At 48.3% G+C, this 26,071-nt stretch overlaps 3 protein-coding genes and 1 long non-coding RNA gene across 8 annotated transcripts; 2 read left to right on the top strand and 2 right to left on the bottom strand.

Moving 5' to 3' along the window:
- Nucleotides 1–6,432: 6,432 nt before the first annotated feature.
- On the bottom strand, nt 6,433–7,502 carry LOC117190051. Its single transcript, XR_004473636.1, has 2 exons — nt 7,258–7,502; nt 6,433–6,787 (listed from the first exon to the last, which is right to left on the bottom strand). It is a non-coding gene; the product is annotated as an uncharacterized LOC117190051 (long non-coding RNA).
- A 7,001-nt stretch (nt 7,503–14,503) lies between these two features.
- Nucleotides 14,504–25,267, bottom strand: LOC117190707 (KNR4/SMI1 homolog). Of its 3 annotated transcripts, XM_033395771.1 has the most exons (4): nt 25,058–25,267; nt 24,077–24,088; nt 15,282–15,464; nt 14,504–15,211 (listed from the first exon to the last, which is right to left on the bottom strand). In XM_033395771.1, the coding sequence occupies exons 1-4, from the start codon at nt 25,074–25,076 to the stop codon at nt 14,721–14,723; spliced, it is 705 nt and encodes a 234-aa protein (XP_033251662.1). In that variant the 5' UTR covers nt 25,077–25,267; the 3' UTR covers nt 14,504–14,720. The 3 variants fall into 3 exon arrangements, with proteins under 3 accessions (XP_033251662.1, XP_033251665.1, XP_033251664.1); XM_033395774.1 differs by lacking the exon at nt 24,077–24,088 and having other exon boundaries at nt 25,058–25,264; XM_033395773.1 differs by lacking the exons at nt 24,077–24,088; nt 25,058–25,267 and adding an exon at nt 15,534–15,641.
- On the top strand, nt 17,980–19,909 carry LOC117190706 (retinitis pigmentosa 1-like 1 protein). Of its 3 annotated transcripts, none has more exons than XM_033395770.1 (3): nt 17,980–18,162; nt 18,228–19,404; nt 19,741–19,909. In XM_033395770.1, the coding sequence occupies exons 1-3, from the start codon at nt 18,022–18,024 to the stop codon at nt 19,851–19,853; spliced, it is 1,431 nt and encodes a 476-aa protein (XP_033251661.1). In that variant the 5' UTR covers nt 17,980–18,021; the 3' UTR covers nt 19,854–19,909. The 3 variants fall into 3 exon arrangements, with proteins under 3 accessions (XP_033251661.1, XP_033251660.1, XP_033251659.1); XM_033395769.1 differs by having other exon boundaries at nt 18,228–19,548; XM_033395768.1 differs by having other exon boundaries at nt 18,228–19,909.
- LOC108160209 (skin secretory protein xP2) lies at nt 21,775–23,816 on the top strand. Its single transcript, XM_017294053.2, has 2 exons — nt 21,775–21,992; nt 22,055–23,816. The coding sequence occupies exons 1-2, from the start codon at nt 21,825–21,827 to the stop codon at nt 23,675–23,677; spliced, it is 1,791 nt and encodes a 596-aa protein (XP_017149542.2). The 5' UTR covers nt 21,775–21,824; the 3' UTR covers nt 23,678–23,816.
- Nucleotides 25,268–26,071: the final 804 nt, after the last annotated feature.

Genomic DNA, 26,071 nt, shown 5'->3' with positions numbered 1-26,071 from the left:
TTCACACACACCCACCTTCATCCACCCACATCACACACAACCCACGCATGTATACCCTCATTCATAACACATCACATAACATCACCACATTTCGCACATCTACACCCGTCCGACCCACAATTAAACAATATATCACGATCATATAAAAAAACACCACGATCAAACGTAAACATCAGCAAGCATCAGGAAGCAACAACTTTTATCAAAGGGGCTGCCAACTCGGCCGAAATAGGGTTTATTTTGTTGTTAGTATTTTTGTGTTAGTATTTGTTTCCTTTATATAAACCTAGATTATTAATTAATAATGTTCAAGTTAAATATGAAAATATAATGGATATAAAAATGAAAATTTGAAAAGAGTCATGAGTGAATAGAAAACGGTAGTTGGGTGGGACGAGAGCGAGAAGAAGAGCGGGACCCTGAATATGAAAAGGGAGCGAATTCAAAAGGTGGCGCTCATGGAAGGGTGGGACCCTGCTAGGGATAACGAAACCAACTATCCCCGCTGACGAAAGTGCCAACGAGGACAAGTCTGTCCTATAAATTAGATTTGTTTTTTTTGTATGTTTTTTTGTTTTGTTCAATCCGTCCCCTGGCTTATCGGGTCGGAAACACCCCTGACTTCCCCGTGAGCTAGCTGGGAACGATAGGCCAGGGTGGCAAAGAGGCGGATCATAACAAATGGCGCCCAAAGGTAATAGAAGGGATCGATTTTAAACACGAGTCTTAAAGACCCGGTGTAAAATGGAACCCTGGTAGAACGAAACTCAGCCGGTCCGCGAGCCGGGAATAAATCCTAGCCGTCGTAGCCGCTGAGATGAGTAGAAGAGAGGAAAATGGACATGGTAGTTATGTGTCGGAGGTAGAAGGGAAGGAAGTGTGTGTCCCGAGTTGTGGTCCAGGTATTACCAGGTGGTAGTAGCCTCGTTGTCCGACTCGTGGAGCTCGCTGTCTGGATCTGAAAAGAGGAAGAGGTGCCGGAGGATCTGTCGAGTCGTGGTCCGGGTTATGTCCAGAGGCATTAACGTCGTTGTCCGATTCTGGGGGATCCACGGTGATCTGAGGGAGGAAACAGCGAAGGGAGTTGGCACTTAGAAAAAGTAAGCGAAGGTAAATAGCAAGGGGAAAAGAAGGGAGTCCGCTCACCTGCAAAACAATTAATGCAGTTGTCTCTCGTCCCACCAAACAAATTAAAGGTGAATTTTTGTCTGAAGCAGTTTGGGAATTATATGTTTTTTTTGTTAGTGATTTAGCAGACTATTGGAAAGCCGAAGCAAGAAAACCCAAAGGGAAATCATTTTTTTTTGAGGACTGACGATTCTCGCTAGCATTGTTTAAAAGCAATTTTAGAAGTAGGCATTAGGCAAGTCATCGGGAAAAGAGTATTTGTTTGGGAGAGGAAGTATTTAGTTATTTAGTGTTGCATTTAATTAGGCGATTAATTGTAGATGTAGGTGTTTATTTATTTGATTGAATCAATTTACTTTTTTAGATTTATCAATTTATTGATTTAAATTGACCGATTTATGTATTTAAATTTATTTATTTGGTTATCTAAACATGGAATTAATTATTCGCTTATTTATTTATTGCACTATTTATTTATTTATTTTCTCCTTACGATTGAAGGTATTGAGGATTAATTAGCCAGGAACTAGGTGTTTAGTGGAGTAGGGTAATCAGATAATAAACAATCCAATTTATTTATCTCCAAGATAGTTAAGTAAATAGGGAATAGACGAAGGAAAGGAGTACGTTAGGAAAATTGGTTGATGAGTGACCCGGAGATTTTTAAAGGGTCGGGGAAGACAAGGCGTAGCCCAGAGGCACAGCGCAGGTACCAGCCGTACAACATGCCGACGACTCGGTCCCAGGACGGTAAAGCCGGCAGTAGGCTGGAAGGGCCGTCGCAAGTGGCGGAAAACGTACATGCGGGGTTGTACCAGGAGGACCCAGAAGCCGGAGCGGTAGGAGGTCAACAGCGAACCCGTAAGGACCTGGTGTTACCGTCCGAGTTAAGCTCAGCCGTGAACGCAGCCTTAGCCCAAGCACAGGAGACCTACCGAGCGTCGCTCGGGCAGCAAATGGAAGCGCTGAGATCGTCAATGCAAGCAGACATGCTAGAGTTCATGCGAGAGATCAACGCTGTGATGGGTTCGTTAAAAGCGGAGCGAACGGCGAGTGATGCGAATGGAAGGAATCGGGGATCAAATGCAACCAGTCTGGGAGGAGGTCAACAGGAAGCACCCGGGAACCAGCAAGCACATCCAACGCACTTGTTCGTGGACAACCGAACATTGGAGGCCGATCAGAGGACCCAAGCCGATCAGAGACCCGTGGAGGAGTGGCTGTTCAACGGGATGGGCGCAGGCGCAAACCCTAACAGGAATCGACCGAGTTTCGGAGAGGCTAGGCAGGAGCAAGTGCAGATACGAAGATGGGGACTTAGCTTCGACGGCGATCCAAAGGGGATGCCCGTGGCGGAATTCATATTACGGGTGGAGCATCTACAGACGTCGTACCAGGTACCGTGGGCGGAGGTGTTGAAAGCCTTTCACACATTGGTCAGTGGCCACGCAAGGGATTGGTACTGGATGCATGTGCGGACGGTAGGAATGCCGGACTGGCCGAATCTGAGATATGGTCTCCAGCAGCAGTTTCAAGTTCGTCGGACAGAGTTCGAGCGAGAGCAAGAGCTCAGGGAACGCCGACAACGCCACGGGGAGTCGGCGGACCAGTACATCCAGGAGATGTTGGTGTTGAGGTCGAGATTGCTGAATCCGTTCTCGGATTATGATCTAATAAAGATCATAAAGATCAATATTAGGGATGCAATTTCGAGGGTGATTTATCCAATGCAGATACCAAATCTCCAGAAGCTGCGAGAAGAGTGTGCGGACGCCGAGAAACTGCTGGCGACGCGATGGACAAGGAGCGGTCCAGACCATGGGGGTAGTAGGCGCAGGGAAGATCACAAAGTACATGAATTGGATGCGAACACTCACGACCCGGAGGAACAGACCGAGGCATTGGATGCTGTCCATAGGACGAGGGAATCCGGAGGCGACCGCACCCAGCTGAAGTGCTGGAATTGCGCTCAGCCGGGTCACACCTATTTTGAGTGTGAGTCGGCCGTACGTAACCTGTTCTGCTACAAGTGCGGGCTGGCCGGGGTCATCCTCCCTAAATGTCCTAAATGTCGGCCGGGAAACGCGAAAAGGAGCACGACGCAATTGGAGGAGTCGAGTTCCACGTCGCCGCGAAGCAGCCAATAGATAGGCCCTCCAACGTTAAATTAGATACCCCTAAGGAAAGAAGTAGCAATAAGAATATTTACACTACCATATATAAGGTTAACCAAGCGGTATTACCCGAAGCTAGATGGTCCGAGCGCAAGCCGATAAAGGAAAGACAGCGGCAGTACGAACAGGCCAGGAATCGGATAATGGGGGACGAACTCGATGAGAGTATCCGAACGGGAGCAGTCAGAGCACAGCGGGCTCGGGACAGGTTTCAGGGGCGAAAGAGAAGGCGGCTCCAGGTGTGTGCTGCAGTCCACTCGGCAATTCGTCAGGATGACAGGCCATTCGCACGAGTGAAGTTGGGCCCGAGGACGCTGATGGGACTACTGGATACAGGGGCATCGGTGAGCCTTCTGGGGAAAGGTGGCCTGGAACTGATAGGAGAATTGGAGCTGAAACTTCAAGACATAAAGAAATTCTCAGTACAAACAGCGGGCGGCACTCCTCATAAAATACTGGGACATGTGTCGACAGTAATGACGTATGGAGGCCAGAAGCAGACTATGGAGTTGTTCCTGTTTCCCTCGCTGAAACAACCGCTGTACCTAGGGGTCGATTTCTGGCGGAAGTTTGGTCTGGCTCCGCATATAGTAGGCCTAGAACGACACAAGGAATTAGCCGAAATTGATGCTGAGGTGCTGACTAGGAGTAGACCAACGGAACCGCACGAATTGACGCACACGCAGCAGACACGTCTGGACCAGGTGAAGAACAACTTCAGGGCATTCGACACACATGGTTTGGGAAGAACGACGCTCGAAAGGCACGAAATTCAATTAATCGAGGGAGCCGTACCCGTAAAGGAGCGATTCTACCCGGTGTCTCCCGCGGTGCAAGAGCTGTTGTTTGCCGAGGTGGACGAAATGTTGCGCCACGGAGTCATCGAAACCAGCGAGAGCCCGTGGAGCAACCGCGTGAGGCTGGTACGTAAGCCGGGAAAAAACCGATTGTGTCTGGATGCGCGGAAACTAAACAAATTAACCGTGAAGGATGCTTACCCGCTGCAGAGCATCGAGTCAATTCTGAGCCGCGTAGAGGATACGGTGTACATCAGCAGCATCGATTTAAAGCACGCATTTTGGCAGATAGAGCTGGAGCCTGAAAGTCGGACGTACACAGCATTCACGGTGCCGGGCAGACCACTCTATCAATTTAAATCGATGCCCTTCGGGTTGTGCAATGCAGCCCAACGGCTGTGTCGGTTGATGGATCGAGTAATTCCACAACGACTCCGAAGCCATGTTTTTGTATACTTCGACGATCTACTAGTTATTTCCCGGACGTTTGAGGAGCATATACACCTGTTAGAGGAAGTGGCCAAGTGTCTCAAGGAGGCAAACCTGACAATTGGAAGAAAAAAATCGAAATTCGGCTATAAATATTTAAAGTATTTAGGGTACATCGTAGGCGACGGCGCACTTAGGACAGATCCGGAGAAAGTACAGGCGATCACCCAAATACCAATGCCAAGGAACGTGAGACAAATCCGGAGATTTTTGGGGACAGCTGGCTGGTATCGGCGGTCTATCCGAAATTTCTCGGCGCTCTCGGCTCCTCTGACAGACTCTCTGAAAGGAAAAGGGCAATTTAAGCTGACGGAGGAGGCAGGAAAATCGTTCGAGGAGCTCAAAAAAGCACTTACCAGTGCCCCCGTGCTACATCACCCAGACTTTAAGAAGCACTTCTTCATCCAGTGTGATGCGAGCCACGTGGGGATTGGAGCAGTTCTCTTCCAGAGGGATGATGAAGGAGCAGAGCACCCGATCGCATTCTTTTCGGCGAAGCTAAGAGGGGCACAGCTCAACTATAGCGTGCCAGAGAAGGAGTGTCTGGCGGCGGTAAGAGCCATAGAGAAGTTCCGTGCATACGTAGAACTGATGCCATTCACGGTGATAACAGATCACGCGAGTTTGCAGTGGCTCATGCGATTCAAAGCACTGGATGGGAGGCTAGCCAGGTGGTCGTTGGCTCTCCAGGCTTATGACTTCGAAATCGAGCACCGCAAAGGAAAGGAAAATATCGTCGCCGATATGCTGTCACGTCCCTTTGACGTGGACGCTATCGACTTCCTGGAGTTCGACACCACAGCCTTCGAGGATGAAGAATACCGAAGAAAAATTGAGTCGGTCCAGAGCGATGAGGATGAATTCCCAGACCTGAAGGTGGAGGAAGGACTGCTGTTTAAGCGCACACAATTTGGCCGGCCGGAATTAGAGGAGTTTTCGTGGAAGCTATGGATCCCGGAAGCCCTGACGAGCACACTGATCCAACAGGCTCACGACAGCGATGTGGCAATGCATGGAGGAATCGCGAGGACACTGGGACGGCTGCGACAGTTCTATTATTGGCCCCGGATGACCGTGCAGGTGAAGGCATATGTGGCTGATTGTAACACCTGCAAAGAAACAAAACATTCAACACAGGTTCACCGTCCACTCATGGGGCCGAAACCAGAACCGAGAGGCCGATTCAAAAACTGTACCTGGATTTCCTGGGTCCATATCCGAGGACTCGAAGTGGCAATGTGGTCATACTAATAGTCCTCGATCACATGTCCAGATATGTCTGGTTGAAGGCTTTGCCTAAGGCGACGTCTTCGGCCGTGATCCGATTCTTGCACGCCGAGGTCTTCGCGCAGTTTGGCGTGCCTGAAATAGTGCATACCGATAATGGAAAGCAATTTGTGTCAGCTGAATTCTCTCAATTCCTGGATAGGAGAAGCATAACGCACCTGAAGTCGGGGAACTATGCACCGCAGGCGAACGCGGCCGAACGAGTGAACCAGACTGTACTGGCAGCAATAAGGACATACGCTAGTGAGGATCACACGCGCTGGGACGAGAAGCTGACGGAGATCCAGTGTGTGGCTAGGAGCGCTATACACACGGGTATCGGGACGTCGCCATACTTTGTGTTGTTTGGGCAGCACATGTTTACTAGCGGCCGAGATTATAAATTGGCACGCAGACTGGGCGCCCTAAATGATGCACAAATGTCACCCTTGGCGAGGAGGACAAGATGGAGATAGTCCGAGATGAGGTCCGAGGAAACTCTTATGAAGCCTACAACAGAGCGAAGAACAGGTATAATCGAAAAGCTCGAGCAATTAGGTACTCACCGGGTCAGGAGATATATAAGCGGAATTTCGTGTTGAGCAAATTTAAAAACAACATCAACGCGAAGTTCAGCCCAAAATACGTCAAGTGCCGAGTGATCCGGAGTATGGGCAACAGTCTGTACGAGCTGGAGACGTTGCAAGGCTCACGTATTGGGGTGTTTCACGCAAAGGATCTGAAGCAGTAGCCCAGGCATCTCAGTCGATGGAGCCAGAGACTCTCAATCTCAGGGTGTGGGCGATGGCCTACGTTTGGGGCCTCTTAATTGAAAAAGCCCGCCAGCTTGGCACTCCCGTTTCGGCGGAGTAATCCTGGAAACGGTAGTGTGGTGTTATGGGCGGTTTTGGAGAGAGCCGATAGGTATCAGGGCTGGAGAAGAAAGAGACAGCGGCATCTATAGTGGATCCTGGGAAGCAGTGGCAGAGTTGCGTGGGAGAAAAGGAAACGGGAGGAGGAAGAAAAAAAAGAGGGAGTTTCCGGTGGAGAATAGTGGAGGCCGCACGTGCCCTGAAAGAAAAAAAAGGAAACAAAATCGGTGATCGTTGAGACGACGATCCCACCAAGACATCAGCGGCAGGCATCAACATCAGCAGAAGCGGCGGACATCGGCAGCAGCATCCCGGTACTGGCCAGGCCGGAAAACTGATGCGAGAACCGTCAGCGGAGCACCGGCACCAAGGAACCGTCAGCGGAGCACCGACTGGAGACACGTTTCTGTCCCCACACACCAGCCCCCCCCCCCCCCCCCCCCCCCCCCCCCCCCCCCCCCCCCCCCCCCCCCGGGGAAAGAATCCGGACTTCAAAGCAGAAATACACACACACGATTCACACACACCCACCTTCATCCACCCACATCACACACAACCCACGCATGTATACCCTCATTCATAACACATCACATAACATTACCACATTTCGCACATCTACACCCGTCCGACCCACAATTAAACAATATATCACGATCATATAAAAAAACACCACGATCAAACGTAAACATCAGCAAGCATCAGGAAGCAACAACTTTTATCAAAGGGGGCTGCCAACTCGGCCGAAATAGGGTTTATTTTGTTGTTAGTATTTTTGTGTTAGTATTTGTTTCCTTTATATAAACCTAGATTATTAATTAATAATGTTCAAGTTAAATATGAAAATATAATGGATATAAAAATGAAAATTTGAAAAGAGTCATGAGTGAATAGAAAACGGTAGTTGGGAGGGACGAGAGCGAGAAGAAGAGCGGGACCCTGAATATGAAAAGGGAGCGAATTCAAAAGGTGGCGCTCATGGAAGGGTGGGACCCTGCTAGGGATAACGAAACCAACTATCCCCGCTGACGAAAGTGCCAACGAGGACAAGTCTGTCCTATAAATTAGATTTGTTTTTTTTGTATGTTTTTTTGTTTTGTTCAATCCGTCCCCTGGCTTATCGGGTCGGAAACACCCCTGACTTCCCCGTGAGCTAGCTGGGAACGATAGGCCAGGGTGGCAAAGAGGCGGATCATAACAAAGTGCACCAAAATAAGAGGTGAATGCAATACACCAAAAATAACAGAGGAATTCTCGACTCAAAAGCGAAGAGGGGAATACCCTGAACCGATAATAAAATCCCATCCAAAGCATATTACAAAGGAATACGATGCACCCTCAATGCAAGATACTCCGTGTTCGATGAAAGAGGAATCCAATATACCAAAAATTACAAAGGATTACTACAATGCATTAAAAATAAAAAAGCTGTCCTATGCGCCATAACAAAAAAAGGATATTGCTCTTAGTTTTATGCTTATGCTTGTGTATTATCTAATATAAATGCACCTTGGGCTATACAGAAAGCATACATCCATGTAGATATGTATATCTTTTTTACTTTTCATAATTTTAAAATTCGAATTTAAAGTCTAACTAGTATTAGCGGAGCGGCAGAAATTATACTGTGAAAGTATAATTTGTAGTGAATTGGTGCTAGAAGCCTAAACTGAGGAGTAGGTATATTTATGGTCTATTGGTATATATGTACATATGTATATGTACGTATAGCCTGGTTTGCCATGTATAATGCATGTTCAATGCATCATGTGAATGAATTTTCTCGGAGTTAAATTTACCTAAAAATTCAGAAATGACATGTCAGAAAATTCCAACTGAAGACATAGGATAATATGAAGCCATTGCGCTCCACAATAACTCCGGAGCTGTCAGATTTGTATGGACACATTTGCATAATAAGTAACCTAAAATCCATCTGTCCGATTTCTAAATTTGAAGTGGGTAACAAAAAAAAGGAGACCTTTGTGGCACAAATTTTAACTCAAACTAGATTGTCCAACAAAGCTGATTCTTGACGATTTTCCATGTTATGGCAGCGCTGTCATTTGCCCGCAAAATTCAATAATCATATTATTGAGACCCCAGAAAAACAATATTTAGTAGAGCAAACAAACGAAATGACAAGATGAATAGTTTAACACACATTTTTAATGTATTGTGCAAAAGTTAAAAGTACTTAATAATACATTTCTACATAAACAGAATATACGTATATTAAAAGCATAAATCATCTTCGTTTTTGTATATAAAATATCAAATGCTTCAATGTAACAAGGTTAGGTTAGGTTAAGGCGGTAGCCGGGAGGGGGGGGGATAAGAGCCTCCCGCCCCCAAGCTCACTTGGACCTATAAAAGGTCCGTTGTGTTGCCGCATGGGCATGTGCCCCTTCGCGTTGCCCGAACCGTGAGAGCATACTACTGCAGGTTAAGGGCAGTCCCATCCGGTGGCTTGGATGTATTTGGACAAGGTCCCTGGTTTGATTACGGACAGGTCCGAAATGTCCGTGAGGAAAGCGGCCCCGAGAATACGAAGACGATGATTTCCAAGGGCTGGGCAGTGGCAGAAGAAGTGGGGGACCGATTCCTCCTCCTCCTCGTCGCGACAACTCCTGCAGAAGTCGTTATGAGGGATTGACATTCTAGAGGCGTGAGTGCCGATCAGCCAGTGTCCCGTAATGGCTCTAGTAACTGCAGAGCACTGTGCTCTGCTGAGTTTATACAGCTCTGCTGAGCGCTTCTTCGATCGATATGGCCATATCAATCTTGAGACTTTACAGGAAACGGTTTGCTGCCATCTCCTATTGGCATTTTGCTCAAAAAATTCGTGCGTTAGGAGCCTGCACGTAGCCAAGGGCATCGCTACTTGCTCCCTCTCCGGTAGGAGAGGAATCGTAGTACCCTGCCTGGCTAGCTCGTCGGCGGCGTCATTCCCCTCGATGTCCCTGTGGCCGGGGACCCATATAAGGAAGAGATCTAACTGCTCTGCGATCTCGTGCAGAGACCTGCGGCAGTCATTTACAGTCGCTGAGTTCGACGATATTGAGCCTAGAGCTTTGATAGCTGCTTGGCTGTCCGAGAAGACGCACACTAAGTGCGTATCTAGAAGTAATTTGGAGACGATCGAAATGGCCTCCTTGATGGCTTCAACCTCCGCTTGGAACACACTACAGTGATCCGGGAGCCTGAAGCAATGACTGATGTTCAGCTCGCTGCAGTAGACTCCGCCTCCCACGCGGCCGTCTAGCTTTGAGCCATCAGTTTAGAAGTGGACCGCATTTGCAGGTCCTGGTTCGCCCATCTCCCAGTCCTCCCTAGATGGGATTGATACCTGGAAGGGCGTCGAGAGGTGATCACTGGGGATACAGTAATCTGTCCTCTCTGGTAATTGCGGGAGTCTCATCAGGATTCACGAGTGCCCAACCGCGGATGCTTTCCACAGTCTGGCTTCTCTCATTCTGAGGGCGGAAAGTGTTGCCACCTTCTTTCCCATGAGATCCACAGGGAGGAGGTCCAGCACAGTATCCAGGGCTTCCCCTGGAGTAGTGCGTAGCCCGCCAGTTATGCATAGCTCTGCCATGCGTTGAACTCTGCTGAGTTTATTGAGGCATGTCCTTCTGTCCAAGGCTGGCCACCATACCACCACTCCATAGAGCATGATTGGTCGTATGATGGCGGTGTAGAGCCACCGAACTATATAGGGGGTCATTCCCCATTTTAGTCCGATGGCTTTCCTGCAAGTATAGAGGGCCACTGTGGCCTTCTTTACTCTATCCTCTAAGCTCAATTTCCAATCGAGCTTTCTATCGAGGATTAGGCCAAGATACTTGGCGTTGTTGCTGAAGACTAGCGTTTCCCCACATAGTCTTGGGGGAATCAGTACCGGAACTTTGTACTTCCTAGTGAAAAGCACCAGTTCCGTTTTAGACGGGTTGACGCCTAACCCGCATTTGTCTGCCCATTTCGACATTTTCGTGAGAGTACTTGTCATGCACTCACACAATGTCTGCGGAAATTTTCCGGAGAATGCTATGGCAACATCGTCCGCGTACGCCACCACACGGCAGCCACCCCCCTCTATCTCGGAAGGATGTTGTTAAAGGCGCCTTCTATGTCGAGGAAGGCTACTAGGGTGTACTCCTTAAAATTAAGGGATGCTGCGATGATCGATGTGATCGAGTGTAGGGCCGTTTCGGTGGATCTTCCCTTCCGATAGGCATGCTGGGAGTCTGAGATCAGACTGGACGGAATGCACGCCGTTAGATGCAGCCCCAGGAGCCGCTCCATCGCCTTTAGAAGAAAAGACGATAGACTTATGGGTCTGAAATCTTTTGGGGCAGTGTGCGAGGGCTTGCCTGCCTTGGGTATGAATACGACTTTGGTCTGAAGCCAGGTGTCAGGAATGCACCCATGGGAGAAGATTCCCTCGTAAATTATTTTGAGCCAGTTAATGGCTTTATGTCCCGCGTGAATCAGTTGGGCAGGGAAAATGCCGTCTGGCCCCGCGGACTTGTAGGGTTTAAAGCTTCTGATCGCCCAGGAAATGTTCTCCTGGCTTAGCAGTCCCAAGATGGCATTTGAGGCGACAGAAGGAGGCGCGAGGTAGTTGGGTCTGTTTTCATCGCAGCCAGGGAAGTGGGTATTTAGGAGAAGATTTAGCGACTCCTCGCTGGACGTAGTCCACGACTGGTCGGTGTTCTTCAAGTAGCCCAGGGTGGGTGTTGTCTTTGAGAGAACTCTGCGCAAGCGTGAGGCTTCTGAGTTACTCTCGATTTCGCTGCAGAACTTACGCCAGGAGGCGCGTTTGGCTTTTCTAAGTTCTTTGTTGTAGGTTGACAGACTGGCCTTGTATTCGGCCCAGTTTTGCTCAACGTTTTCAGCCTTAGCTTTATTGAAGAGTCTCCGGGAGGCTTTCCGGAGTTCACCCAGTTTCGGATTCCACCATTCAGGTTTCTTCCGGCCTCTGTTCTTGCCAGAGGGGCATGCTTTGTCGAGCGCCTTATTGCAGGCGTCGGTAAAGATCTTAAGAAGACGAGTCGTGGCCTCCGTGGAGAACTCCTCCTCAGATGGGGGCTCAGGGAGAACACGACAGAGGTAATCAGAGTACCGAGTCCAGTTTGTCCGCCTGATGTTTCGGAATCGGACTGGCTTCGGTACTGAGAAGGAGAAGACAGTTTCCACGTACCTGTGGTCCGAGAAGGAGTGCTCTTCCAGGACCCTCCAGGATACAATGTTACGCTGTATCTCATGAGAGGCAAGCGTGAGGTCCAGGACCTCCTTGCGGTTTTTAATGATAAAGGTGGGATCACTACCCCGGTTTAGTAAGACCATCTGAGTGGTCAGTAAGTAACTGAAAAGGTACTCACCCCTTTCGTTTGTGTCAGTGCTTCCCCACTGACAGTGATGTGCATTGGCATCGCACCCCACAATTAGGCCGATGTCCTTGGCCGAGCAGTCTGCGATTAGAGCCCGGAGAGGCGCGTGTGGAGGGGGGTCTGGTTGTTCATGCCCCATGTATGCGGAGCAGATCCTCAGTGAGCGCTCCTGGCCTTCGAGGCTCACTGCGGTGTGGTCTTCATTGCTGAAATTTGGGAGCAAAAATAGGTGCAACTCTCTTTTTGCAAGAATGCAGGTACGAATTTTACCTGCGGTTTCAGCTACATATAGCTTGTAGTCAGAAGTCCTCAGACCGGAGACCCTGTTTCCGAGGATCCAGGGCTCCTGAATGAGGACTATGTCGGCTCCACCCTTGGCCAGGTGGAGCAGTAGAGCAGCGCATGCTGCCTTACAATGGTGGAGGTTTATCTGCAGAAGCGTCAACGACATTCCTGAGGCTCGCCTCCACCATTGTTGCTTCTAGATCGCTGTCAGGGGACTCCGGCTCCTCCCCGACAACGATGTGGCTGAGACCTCTGGCTAGGTCGCTCTCGTCGAACGCGTAGTCCTCCAAGATATCGTCCGACATCATGGACGCCGCATCCGACGCCGGGTTGTCTTCCTCGCACGAGGCCCCCTCTTTCGGGATCTCCGGCAGCTCCGGGTCTGGCTCGACCTCCGCTTGCCTGCCCTTGCGATCGGACTTGTAAGTGGATATGGTGACCTTCTTGTAGCCATAATCCACTACACCGTCCGACTTTGCGAGGAGATCAATGGATTCCTCATTTAGGACGAGGATAATCTGGCGCCTCTGCCCTTGGATATCCTCCACCTTTGCCACCTTCCAATCGGCTGTGGGAAGGTGGGGGTTGCAGACCTGCAGTAACCTGAGGATCTTCTCAGGCTCTGCAGGCTTAGCCGAGACCCACGCTCTGGCTCTCGGCGACTAGGGACATCTTCCCACTTCACGGCCTCCAGTTTCGCCCCTGGATAGACCTCTTTTAGGGCCGCCACCGCCTTCATGTAGAGGGCCGCAGAGCGAGCGTCTTGGCAGGCGATGGCTTTCACCTTGCCTTGATGCCACCCTGCGTCCTCACACTTTGGCGGTGGTCCGCCGTTCTCCTCCAGTTCCAGTAGGAACCGGTCCTGGAGTCCTCGGCGCCCCTGTCCAGGACACCGATCAGGGTCCTGCCCCTCGCCACCTCAGCGAACGACCGGTTCGTGAGGTGGGTCTTCACCCGCTTGGCTTGCTGGGCTTGGCCTGGCTGATTTGCGGGGTCCTCAGCTGAGCGTTGCCGCTTGTTGGCGGCCTTGGCTGCGCCCTTTCCGGCTTTGGCTGGCTGGAACAGTGGAAGGATTGAGCAGGCCCACAGCCTCTGCTCCTTTCCTTCGGCTGACGCCTTGAAGTTCGGGTCTTCGTTGGACAGGATGAAAGCCGCTCGTCTCCTGTCCTGGTACGACGGCTTTCCACCCCGTGGTGCAGAGACGCTGCCCGCCGGGGCTCCCATGGGTTCTTCGGTCCCGGTGCGCTTACCAGCCGCGATTACGCTCTGCTTGGCAGCCACCCCGGTATCCGCTTCGCCCTTGGAGCCACCCGACTTGGAAGGACCCGATTGGCTTTTCGGGCCCCCCTCGCTGCGGCTGCTGCCTGAAGACGGTGGACCGACTCAGTCTCCTTCCCCGTCTTCTTTGGACCCGGTTTCCCAGGCGCTGGTGCAGAGGGATTGGCTTGTCCCTCCGGTACTTTAAGAGGAGTACCGAGCTCCTTTGCGGCTTTGTTGGTTTTTATATGTTTATTATTTGGCATAGTAGTTCCCACGAGTAGGCGGGAAGGGGATGGTCACCCGAGGCATAGCCCGCTTGCCCCGGGAAGCCTGATTTAAACTGGAGGTCGGCAGGTATCCAGAGTAATATGAAGCCATTGCGCTCCACAATAACTCCGGAGCTGTCAGATTTGTATGGACACATTTGCATAATAAGTAACCTAAAATCCATCTGTCCGATTTCTAAATTTGAAGTGGGTAACAAAAAAAAGGAGACCTTTGTGGCAAAAATTTTAACTCAAACTAGATTGTCCAACAAAGCTGATTCTTGACGATTTTCCATGTTATGGCAGCGCTGTCATTTGCCCGCAAAATTCAATAATCATATTATTGAGACCCCAGAAAAACAATATTTAGTAGAGCAAACAAACGAAATGACAAGATGAATAGTTTAACACACATTTTTAATGTATTGTGCAAAAGTTAAAAGTACTTAATAATACATTTCTACATAAACAGAATATACGTATATTAAAAGCATAAATCATCTTCGTTTTTGTATATAAAATATCAAATGCTTCAATGTAACAAAAGATTTCGAAAAAGAAACAAAAGAAACGTTAATTACACTCTGTATATAGAGATAGAAATGTGCTGAAATGTTCATAGCAAAAGCTGTGGCTGCATGTACAAAGTAATCCAAAAATATCTATATTTCAATTAAGGATTTAGCAATCACTTGTTACGTTGAAGCAAATTCCTTTTTGTTTCTAAAGCATTTTCCTGTTTAATTACATACACACGAAATTATTTGGGCTGCCGATTGTGAGATGGGCAGTTCTACTTCGGGGCCAGGTTGAGTTTTCCCAGCAGCTGGGTAGCCTGTTGGCCGGCGCTCTCCTGAGCGTGGCTAGCAGCCTCTTGGAAATTTTTCTCGGCGGCTCCCCGCTTCTGGTCCACGTACTGATAAGCCTCGTTCAGCTTCTGGTCTACCGCCTGGCTGGTCTGCTTGAGCGCTCCATCGATGGCGCCTTCATCCTGCTTCAACTTCTGGTCGGCCACGTTCTCAGCGGCCTTGACACTCTTGTTGATGGCATCGTTGGCTGCCTTCTTGGTCTGATCCACGGCATTCGCGGCTGCCCGCTGCGAAGCTTCGGCAATGTTGGCTGCCACCTGCTTGGAGTTCTGGGCGGCGGCACTTGCCTGCTGAACGGTGTTGTCCACAGCCTGCTTGGTCTGATTGACAGCTCCAGCAGCGCGATTCACACCCTGGTCGATCACCTGTCCAGCCATCTGGGCCTCGGCCGTGGCCAAAGCGGCAGCCTCCTTGGCTAAAAAAATCACGAGAGAAGTGTTGTTAGCAGGAGATCTGCATTAGAAGGATCTGCATTTAATAGTTACCTGTGCTTGTGGCCAACTGCTCGGCCTCGTTCTTCGTCTGCTGCACGGACTGACCAACCTTCTTGGCCTGCTCCTCGGCTAGCTTCTGAGCCTCGACAGCCTTATCGTTGGCCAATTTCTCAGCCTCATCCTTCTTCTTGCTGAACAGACTGGCGGTCTTGTCGCCAATGTTCTTCAACGAGGCTGTGAACAGACAGAGAAAGTTAAGATTACAAACAGCTATTGTAGAAAGGGACTAAATTTGAATTGTACTTTGATTTTGACGACTAGGAAACATGCTGAGAGGCCTTCTAGATGAAAACTAAGCTTTGAACTGTCGCCAATTATAATTTATAGCCTGATTCGAATTAGATTAATGACTTGATGTTTGTGATTTCAGATTCCAGACTTGTAATTGCCGAAACACAAACAAAGCTGAGCTATTTTTAAGTGGAGCATGAGCGATTTACATGACTGAATCCCAATCCGACCGAAGCGATTATACGGGTGACAGTTTCTTTCAGTTCAGTAATGTGCTCCTTGCGACGACCAACTTGGGGCGCATGGCTTCAGTCTTAAATTTTAAAACACATCAGCCCCACGAATTCATATTTGTAATTTAATAGAAATTAACAACACTTTTTGCTTTCAGCTTTTTGCTGTCCCCCGCCAAATGCATTCACATCACATGACGTGTGCGTTAACTGAAATAGAAACATTGTGCCATTATATTATAGTCTGAACCGCAAACGGAAGCTAGGGGAACCTCTTCTGCTGCCGCTGGCGGCACACAAGAGAATTCCTTTGTCTATGTACTGCGCATATAAAGAATGGAAGCAAACACACAAATATTTGAATAATTCAAAGTATGTGATGTCATAATGGGATCCGTTAAATTATTTCGCCTTCGGTTCTAAAACTTTTCTTCACGCTTTTGGCATACGATTGGTTCAGGAATGAGTTGTTTATAGCTTGGGCCAGCTGTAGCTAATGGTGAATTCAATTATTTCCACCCTCAATAGTATATATGTTTACTTTAATCGATTTTCTCTTTTGCCACTCGGTCAATTTCAACATAATTTAGGTTTTGTGCAATTTTTATAAGAACTTAATGATCAACACGTTCCAAAGTAGGCTGAAAATGGTCCGAAAAGTATAGTTTCTGCCGGCATATTTTCGGAAAATGTAAGCGAGGTGAAGATGGCCAAACATCTGTACAGAATGGTGTGATTGCAATACAACGAACTCTGTGCCATTGAGCGAAATTAAGATTCAGTAACGTATTTAAGATTACGAGAAGAACAGTGAGTGCATTCCTTATTTCATACTCTTAACTAATTAAGCTAAATTGCGTCATTGTCATTATATGTATACTTGCTGGTTTCATGCATTTTTCAGTGCTGGGTTCGGGGGCTAAATTTAAATTCAAATTCAACATCAAATCTATATAAAAAATGGCAAAGCTGTTGGAAATTTAAAACGCAATATAATCTATATTTTCTGACTGGTTGAAAAGAATTTGGTATTCGCTGCACACTCATTTGCGTAATTCTCCGGCATTTACGATACATTTTGTTGTTGTGTTTTGGTTGGATACTGTGGCAGTATGTGGTCAATATATATATAAAAAACCGGCTAGAACGGCAGCAACGAAAAGCATAGCCCAGGGGCAATGCCATGAGCCACGGTAACAGACTCTCACAGCCTCACAGAAATGTGGTTGCCCGCAGATAATGCGCAGAACAGAACCTTTATACAAGTAGTAGTGGAAAAGCTGTAGTTGGCTTCGCGAACACTCAAGCTCAACCCACACATACATATACAGATGAGCGTGAATATCTATGAGTAACGTAACTGCGATTTGAGGTCTGTGGAATCACGTTCCACACCAGTTCTGGATGCCTAAAAAAGAGTAGTCCAAGCTCCAAGCATATGAATCGATGAAGCTCTCTGCTGTTGCCGTTGTTGCTGCTGTTGAAGATGTCATGTGGGATACAAACACAAATCAGATACAGATACGTTGGATAAGTTTTCAGACACAAACAATAGCGGCGGGCGCGTGGCAAGCGGAATCCGCACGCCCAATCAATTGTTGGGCACCAAGGCGTCATATATCCACATTGTCGAAGGTCATCTACGTCAGGCAGGGCCACAGCTGGCAACAGGCCAAACGAAGTGTGTCCTAGACTCCGGATTCGCAGGGACAATTGTCGGCTGATGTCATGGCCACCAAAAGGTACGAGTAAATCAATAAAACAGCACTGCCAACGAAGGGCAACGAAACGCTTTTGAATGAGTAATGCGAGCAGGACTCGGCGAGGACGACTCGCAATTATTTGAGTTTATAAGGTCAGGGAATCTCACGACACTTGTACTCAACGCTGGATGATTTTATATTACGGGTATTCATACGAACAATTTCCATTAGTTTGACCAACACTTAAAGTTGGCTTGTTGTCTCGAGTGTAGCTGAACGAATGCTCAATTGAATTGAATGACCCTAAACCTGACCCACAAACGAGACAGCAAATTAGCCCACGACATTGCCCCATGGAATGTACGCAATCTTGACTGAGCAGGGTGGTAATCGAATTACGCTGGCCATTAGGGATGCCTGGGCAAGTGCAGCAGCCAGATAAGACTGGCAATTGATTGGCTGCATAACGAATGCATTCTGGGGCACCTCCACGCTAGGGGAGGATATAAGTACAGGAGGGCGGCCAGCGGCCAGAGCACAGTGACCACGGCATCGAGGAAGGTCATGAAGCATCTACTGACTGCACTCGTGGTGGTGCTGAGTGCCGCCCTTCCCGGGGAGCAGATCCTGGGCTCGGCCAAGGGCTGCAGCCGGCGCTATCTGAGGCGGATCAACGGCAAGTGCTATTATTTTTCCGTGAAGAAGGTAAGGCGACGCGCCACAAGACCCCACTGACCACCCATCCTTGACCATCCCATCCTTGCATTCAGATGAACTGGCATGGTGCACTGAACAATTGCCTGCGCAAGGGTCTGGTTTTGGCCGATCTGAGTAACCCAAGAGATTTCTACGGAGCCGTCGACTTTCTCAGCTCCAAGGGCAACACGGAGGACTTCTGGTTCGGGGGAAACGACCTCCAGCATGAGGGCCGCTTCCAATACATCAGCAACGGGCGCCTGGTGCGCTACTTTGGCAACTACAGCATTGTGGAGCCAGCGGAGCACTCGGAATGCGATGATTGCCTGGAGGTGCGTATCCGCTCTAACATAACAGTGGTGGCGGACGATAACTGTTTGGAGCGGCAGTACTTTATCTGTTCGGAGCGCTACTGCAGCGCCGATAGCGAGGAAGGCGCTGGTGGCAAGCCAAACCATCACAGCCACGAGCATCTGCATCACTTCCATCACGACATTGGCGAGAGCGCCGGCGAAGAGGAGGAGGGTCTCAACGATGCCCCGCCCATTGGCAGCGGCTCTGGGGAGAATGACGCCAGCAATTCGGAGGGTGCTGTAGAGTTTCCAGACCTGCCCGATGACGCAACTGCTGGCTCCACTACACCGTTAAGCGATATCCTTCCAGGAGGATTGGGAGGTGAAGCTGAACCCGTCGAAGCCCCCCCTGCAACTGGAGAAGAAGTTCCGGCAGGGGATACCGGACACGGCGAAGAAGGAGGTACTACGGAAGAAGGAGCCAGAGAAGAATATACACTGGAAGCCGGAGAGGAAGGTGGAGAAGCTGCTGAGGGAGAAGCTGCTGCGGGAGCAGGTGGAGAAGCTGCTGAGGGAGAAGCCACTATAGCCGGAGAGGGAGGAGAAGCTCCTGCCACTGAAGGAGAAGCAGCTCCGGCGGTCGAGAGAGAAGCTGCACCAGCGGCCGAAGGAGAAGCAGCTCCAGCGGCCGATGGAGGAGCTGCGCCATCAGCCGAAGGAGAAGCAGCTCCAGCGGCCGAAGGAGAAGCAGCTCCAGCAGCCGAAGGAGAAGCAGCTCCAGCGTCCGAAGGAGAAGCAGCTCCAGCGGCCGAAGGAGAAGCAGCGCCAGCGGCCGAAAGAGAAGCAGCTCCAGCAGCCGAAGGAGAAGCTACGCCAGCAGCCGAAGGAGAAGCAGCTACAGCGTCCGAAGGAGAAGCTGCACCAGCGGCCGAAGGAGAAGCAGCTCCAGCGGCCGAAGGAGGAGCAGCTCCAGCGGCCGAAGGAGAAGCTGCTCCAACTGCCGAAGGAGAAGCTGCTCCAGCTGCCGAAGGAGAAGCTGCTCCAGCTGCCGAAGGGGAAGGTGCACCAGCGGCCGAAGGAGAAGCAGCTCCAGCGGCCGAAGGAGAAGCTGCTCCAGCGGCCAAAGGAGAAGCTGCTCCAGCTGCCGAAGGAGAAGATGCACCAGCGGCCGAAAGAGAAGCAGCTCCAGCGGCCGAAGGAGCAGCAGCTCCAGCGGCCGAAGGAGAAGCTACGCCAGCGGCCGAAGGAGATGCAGCTCCATCGGCCGAAGGAGAAGCTGCGCCAGCGGCCGAAGGAGAAGCTGCGCCAGCGGCCGAAGGAGAAGCCCCAGCTGCACGAGTACCCCCAGCTGCACGAGTACCCCCAGCAGCCCGAGCACCCCTAGCAGCGATGCACCACATAATCTAATAAAAATTCAGTTCTGACCTATTAAATCATTATAAAATAAAATAAAAAAACCTTGAGCCAAAGTACTTTATGGGAACCCTATATCCATGGCTGATTTTGAGGAATATTCAAAAGAATTTGAAATATTTTGCAAATCATTTAAAGGAGTTTCAATGCGCTATGATTCACCTAATTCTTTTTAAACAAGGTCTTTTTTTAAACGGTTTTGAAATAACACGGTTTGAAAATCAAACACTTTAAATTTGTTTACTCCATTTAACACATTTCTTATACGCAAATATGTTTTTCCAACGTTCCCTAATTTATTCCCTAACATGAATAGGTTTTAGAGATAAGGAACCAATCACCTATTTTTTCATACGATGTCTTTTTGTCTTTTTTACACCTTTTTTTATGAAGCAATCTACCGTGTAAAAACAAAATTAGGTGTATTTACATGCCAGTAGGTAACTGTAGTTGAAGGAACATATGGACATCATTAAGTATTATAAGAACAATGAACTAAATCGTATATCGTTTGAGAGAGTTTAATGGGATATAGATGTATCCACATAGAAATAATATTGTGCTCATCTAAATTTATACTCTATTATACTAGTATATGTATGAACAAATTGAGGGACTTTTTCCAGCTTTTTATACCCGATACTCAAAATGAGTATTGGGGTATATTAGATTTGTGGTAAAAGTGGATGTGTGTAACGTCCAGAAGGAATCGTTTCCGACCCCATAAAGTATATATATTATTGATCAGCATCAATAGCCGAGTCGATTGAGCCCTGTCTGTCTGTCCGTCCGTCCGTCTGTCCGTCTGTCCATCCCCTTCAGCGCCTAGTGCTCAAAGACTATAAGAGCTAGAGCAACGATGTTTTGGATCCAGACTTCTGTGATGTGTCACTGCTACAAAAATATTTCAAAACTTCCGCCCCCACAAAGGACGAAAATCTGTGGCATCCACAATTTTAAAGATATGAGAAAACCAAAAATAGAATTGTAGAGAATGACCATATCTTTAAGACTGCGGAATCTGAATTGGATCGTATTATTATTATAGCCAGCATCAAGAAAACAATTTCATTTTTTCTCGCCCTGTCTCTCTCTAAAACACACGTAGCATAGGCGGCTTTGCTTAGAGTAAAACATTAGCGCCTAGATCTCAGAGACTACAAAAGCTAGAGCAACCAAATTTGGTATCCACACTCCTAATATATCGGACCGAGACGAGTTTGTTTCAAAATTTCGCCACACCCCCTTCCGCCCCCGCAAAGGACGAAAATCTGGGGATATTCAAAAATCTCAGAGACTATTAAGGCTAGAGTAACCAAATTTGGTATCCGCACTCCTGTTAGATCTTACTATAAAACGTGTATCTCAAAATTTCGCCCCACCCCGTTCCGCCCACACAAAGGACGAAAATCTGTTGCATCCACAATATTGCACATTCGAGAAAACTAAAAACGCAGAATCATAGATAATGACCATATCTATCAGATTGCTGAATCTGGAACAGATCAGATCATTTTCATAGCCAATAGGAACAAATCAATTTGCAGTGGCTACGCAGCGCCCGACGTCACGCTCAGACTGACCGGAGGAGAGCCATACTGACTTAGTATCGGGTTGCGGTGTCCGCAGCAACTCACAACGTACCCCCTCGTTTATTATTATTTCCGAGAAAACCATGCGCAGACCGCAGTGTCTCCAGAGAGGTTCTAGCTCTGATTGATATGAATGCTCATAGTTACCAAATGGCCCATTGAACCATTAACCCAAAAAGAAGGTCAGCATATCCAATTGCATTTGATCGATTCGCTGGACATTCGATATCAAGCGGAATGGAAGTAGGACCCAATCAAAGTGAGAGTTTTTGATTCGTGGCTAATGCTGTGGTCACGGAGTCAAGAGGGTATATATAGAACAGGAGGCGGCCCGCAAGTGTACAGTTTGGATGGACAGGTGGCAGATGCAGCCATGAGGATTCTTCAAATTGTGATACTGACCTTGATCGTAGCCTATCCCGATCAAGTTCTGTCCTCCAACAAGCGCTCCAAGGACAAAAAATCGGATGCCAAGGGTGCTTGTGGGAAGCCCTACATGAGGCAGCTGAATGAAAGATGCTACTACTTCTCGGTGAAAAAGGTGAGTATCACACATAGGGGGAAGGTGCACAGGGCAGAGTGATTCAGTGCATCCATCCGCAGATGGACTGGTTTGGGGCCCAGAACAATTGTCTGCGTAAAGGTCTCAATCTGGCGAATCTGGGCAGTCCGGAGGACTACAAAGCGGTTATCCGCTACCTGAATACACGGGGAAACATGGAGGACTATTGGTTCGGAGGTAACGACCTACAGGCGGAGGGCCGATTCACATACATCAGCAATGGCCGCATGGTCCGCTATTTTGGGGAAAAGGGCATGGTGGAGCCGACGCATCGACACAATCTGGACGACTGTCTGGAGGTGAGGTTGCGGTTGAACAACACCGTGGTTACCGACGAAAATTGCCAGGAGAAGCAGTACTTTATCTGCGAGAAGTTCAGTGAACAAAAGTGCGCCGTGGCAACGATGGATGCAGGACAAAAGGGACAGCACAGCCACGAGCACTTGCATCACTTCCATCACGACCCAGCAAAAGGAGAGGACCAGGGAGGGAGGGTTCCGGAAGGTATGGAAAGCGATTCGCGGCCGATTGATAATACGAATTCAGCGGAGATTGGCGAATCGAGCTTTGAGGGGCCGGAGCTGGAACAGCAATCGGGGGCGGAGGAGGTCGCAGAAAAGGAGCCAGGAACTGAGACAGAGGGTCCGGCGAACGCCCAGGAGGTCCCGGAAGAGGATCAGATTGATGAGGCTCCATCTGAAGAGGAAGCTGAAGAAGAGACCACTCCGTCTGAAGATGCCCAACATGCTAGCAGAAGTGAACCTCCAGCGGATGATAGTACGGCAGAGGAAGGCGAGGCCGCCACGCCCGCGGGTGAGGCTGACGCTGGTTCCAGCGTCCAGCCTGAAAGTGCCGAAGCCACAGTCGCCGGTGAAGGCGAAGCTGGGGCGACCGACGAGCCTGGAGGGGCCGAGGCCGCAGACGCCGCTGAAAAAGAGGGTGGTGCCACCGTCCAGCCTGAAGATACCGAATCCACAGCGGTCGTTGAAGGTGAGAATGTAACGGAACGGCCAGAAGAAGAGGATGCGGCTGCAACACCCGCAGATGCAGCCGGTGAAGGAGAGTCTGGTGCGACCGCCCAGGCTGAAGGTGCCAAAGGTGCAGCTCCCGCTGAAGGTGCCGAAGGTACAACGCCCGCTGAAGGTGCCGAAGGTACAACGCCAGCTGAAGGGGCCGAAGGTGCAGCGCCCGCTGAGGGGGCCGATGGTACAACTCCCGCTGAAGGTGCCGAAGGTGCAGCTCCCGCTGAAGGTGCCGAAGGTGCAACTCCCGCTGAAGGTGCAACGCCCGCTGAAGGTGCAGCAACCGCAGATGGTGCAACGCCCGCTGAAGGAGCCGAAGGCACAACGCCAGCTGACGGGGCCGAAGGTGCAGCGCCCGCTGATGGGGCTGAAGGTGCAACGCCCGCTGAAGGAGCCGAAGGCACAACGCCCGCTGAAGGTGCCGAAGGTGCAGCGCCCGCTGAAGGTGCCGAAGGTACAACGCCCGCTGAAGGTGCCGAAGGTGCAGCGCCCGCCGATGGTGTAGCACCCGCTGATGGTGCAACGCCAGCTGAAGTGGCTGAAGGTGCAACGCCAGCTGAAGGGGCCGAAGGTGCAGCGCCCGCTGACGGTGCCGAAGAAGCAGCGCCCGTTGAAGCCGAAGCCCCGGCGCCCGAGGGATAAAACCCCGACCCCCTGACCACATCCTCCTTCCTCCCCCCACACTGAAGCGAATGTCTAGTAATCTAAGGGATCGATGAATATATGATTGAGTTTTCAAAGAATAAAATAAAACAAGCGAGAGAGAGATTGCAGATTGCAACTGATCTTGAAGAGGGGATCGGGAGGGGAGGTGTTCCTTATGGGAGGAGGGTAGTGCTGCAGGTTTGTATTCGAGGAATGTTATGTGTAGCATAGACTGTTGATGGTCCGTGGCATGCAATGGTACTAGTATTTCCACGTACAAATATTGAGCTAACCTACGACGCAGTCGGGTGAGGGATGTCTAGACATAATCAAAATAATCAACTAGGATCTTAGAATCGTGAAAAGTTCGAAAGTTCGAGAGATCGGGCTACTTACATTTCGATGCATCTGTTTTGCATTGAGATTGAGTGGGAGCAGATAATATTTATAAATACAATATATTGTATATAGAAAATACATATACATACATACGATAATATATTACTGGCTAAAAGAAAGAACCAATTCTTTTCTATTTTGTTTCTGTTTGTTTTCAAGTGGAATCTTTTGTATATTTTTTTAAAAACCGATACAGAAATATGAATAGATATATTATTCCACTTGTGTTTGATTTGATTTTTTTGCACCCACTTCAAAGAACATAAATTTTCAATCCATGTGCACAGATGCATACATACATACATGCATACATGTAGAACATCTTTGAAACTCAAATAAATTCCAAAAGAAATCTCATAAAACATAACTAAACACTGCCCCGAAATATACAGACTAAATACATACATGTACTTATATACACTAGCCTATAGATGGAACAGTCTTGTATGTATCTGGGGGCAGCTATAATTATATATACGTATCATCGTTTTGGGTGTGGGTTGTGTCTGAATAGAGAAGACCAACTTATAGTTCTCGAGGGACTACATATAAACTGCGCCATAATTGGCTTACGTATCATCCACATCGTCGTCATCGGCATCATCATCACCAGAGCCAAGCCACGGTAGCGGACAATTAAATTTTTGTTTTTGCTACTGCTATCGGATCGAACACGCCCCAAAGCCCCACCCACACATTCCCATCCCATTTCCAGATCCCAGCGGCCACACAACTCCAACTCCTTGATGATGATGTAACTTTTGTTCACTTTTTCCTCCGTTTGGAATGCGGGTCATAGGTTAAGCTGGTCTCTGTCTCACCATTCAAATTAATTCACGCAACGTATATACTCGTATATTTAGAAACGTAGAAACATACACACATACATAAATACATACATATGTGATGTGTACGTATGTGCACTTAAAAACTTTAGATTTCTAATTTGGAAACTTTCACAGCAATTCAAATGGTTACCTGTAATCGAGCTGAACATATTGCAACTTTTGTTGTGTGATTCGGTTTTTAAATCGGAATTAATGAACTGCTTCTTCTACTTGATTTGGTCGAATTTGGTTTCGAATTTTGTATTGTATATTTTCTGTTCAGTTTTATTTGCGGTCAACGATTTTGGTGTTTGGTGACGAAGCGCGTTTACTTTTAAAACGTCCGAATTCGACGAGAGACAGCACGGAATAGCCGTGGAACAGCGGTTGAGCTGCCGGAGTGCCCTGTATGCGCATCTGGAATTTCTGTCTAAGGCCACTGTAGGCAGGCACTGTAGCACAAGGCACTTTTGCTCATACAGCAGCAGCAGCATAAACGAACGAGTATCGTTCCAATTGCTCGATTTTGATCTTCCGTTGAATATTACTAGCTATACATAATATTTAGCCATGCCCACATAGTTTTATCCGATTATTGAATCAATTTCATACTTTACTAGCTTATTTTAAAAACTTGCTTTTATTGGATTTTGTCTATAAAAAGGTTTTAGCGAAAAAGGTCAAACAATAAACAAGTAGCGAAATAGGTCAATCAAAACAAACGACAAAAAAGGAAATTCGTTCATATTGCTCAATTTTGATATTCCATTGAATAATGCTGACAAACTAAATCTTTCAGCAATGCCCACATAGTTTTATCCCATTGATGAATAAATTTTCTACAAGATTGGATAGTTTTTAATCCTTGCTTTTATTGTATTTATTGCAAAAAAAGGTTTAAACGAAAAAGTTCAACAAAAAAACAGTCGCTATGTTGCGTGTAAGCCGTAGTATAGGACTTTGTATACCCTATTTTGTTAATAAAACGTAAATAATAAAGACCTTTTCATATTCATATTCATGTATATGATGAGTGTATTGTATATATATCTCGATTTTGATACCTATTCTTGGTCTCTGCAAGAAGTCAATAAGCTTTAAAATATCGTTGAAATAGGTTTAAAACAGAGACTAAATTGTTTTTGCCTTCTTTGGAGCCTGGGAT

Source organism: Drosophila miranda (genome assembly GCF_003369915.1).
Source record: "Drosophila miranda strain MSH22 chromosome Y unlocalized genomic scaffold, D.miranda_PacBio2.1 Contig_Y1_pilon, whole genome shotgun sequence".
Taxonomy (NCBI): domain Eukaryota; kingdom Metazoa; phylum Arthropoda; class Insecta; order Diptera; family Drosophilidae; genus Drosophila; species Drosophila miranda.
This window is presented reverse-complemented; position numbering and strand designations above follow the sequence as displayed.

Coding starts and splice junctions, on each gene's coding strand:
- LOC117190706 (XM_033395768.1), top strand. CDS start 18,022: ATGAAGCATCTACTGACTGCACTCGTGGTGGTGCTGAGTGCCGCCCTT. Junction 18,163..18,227: donor ATTATTTTTCCGTGAAGAAG/GTAAGGCGACGC, acceptor CCTTGCATTCAG/ATGAACTGGCATGGTGCACT.
- LOC108160209 (XM_017294053.2), top strand. CDS start 21,825: ATGAGGATTCTTCAAATTGTGATACTGACCTTGATCGTAGCCTATCCC. Junction 21,993..22,054: donor ACTACTTCTCGGTGAAAAAG/GTGAGTATCACA, acceptor ATCCATCCGCAG/ATGGACTGGTTTGGGGCCCA.
- LOC117190707 (XM_033395771.1), bottom strand. Junction 15,212..15,281: donor GCAGTTGGCCACAAGCACAG/GTAACTATTAAA, acceptor TGATTTTTTTAG/CCAAGGAGGCTGCCGCTTTG.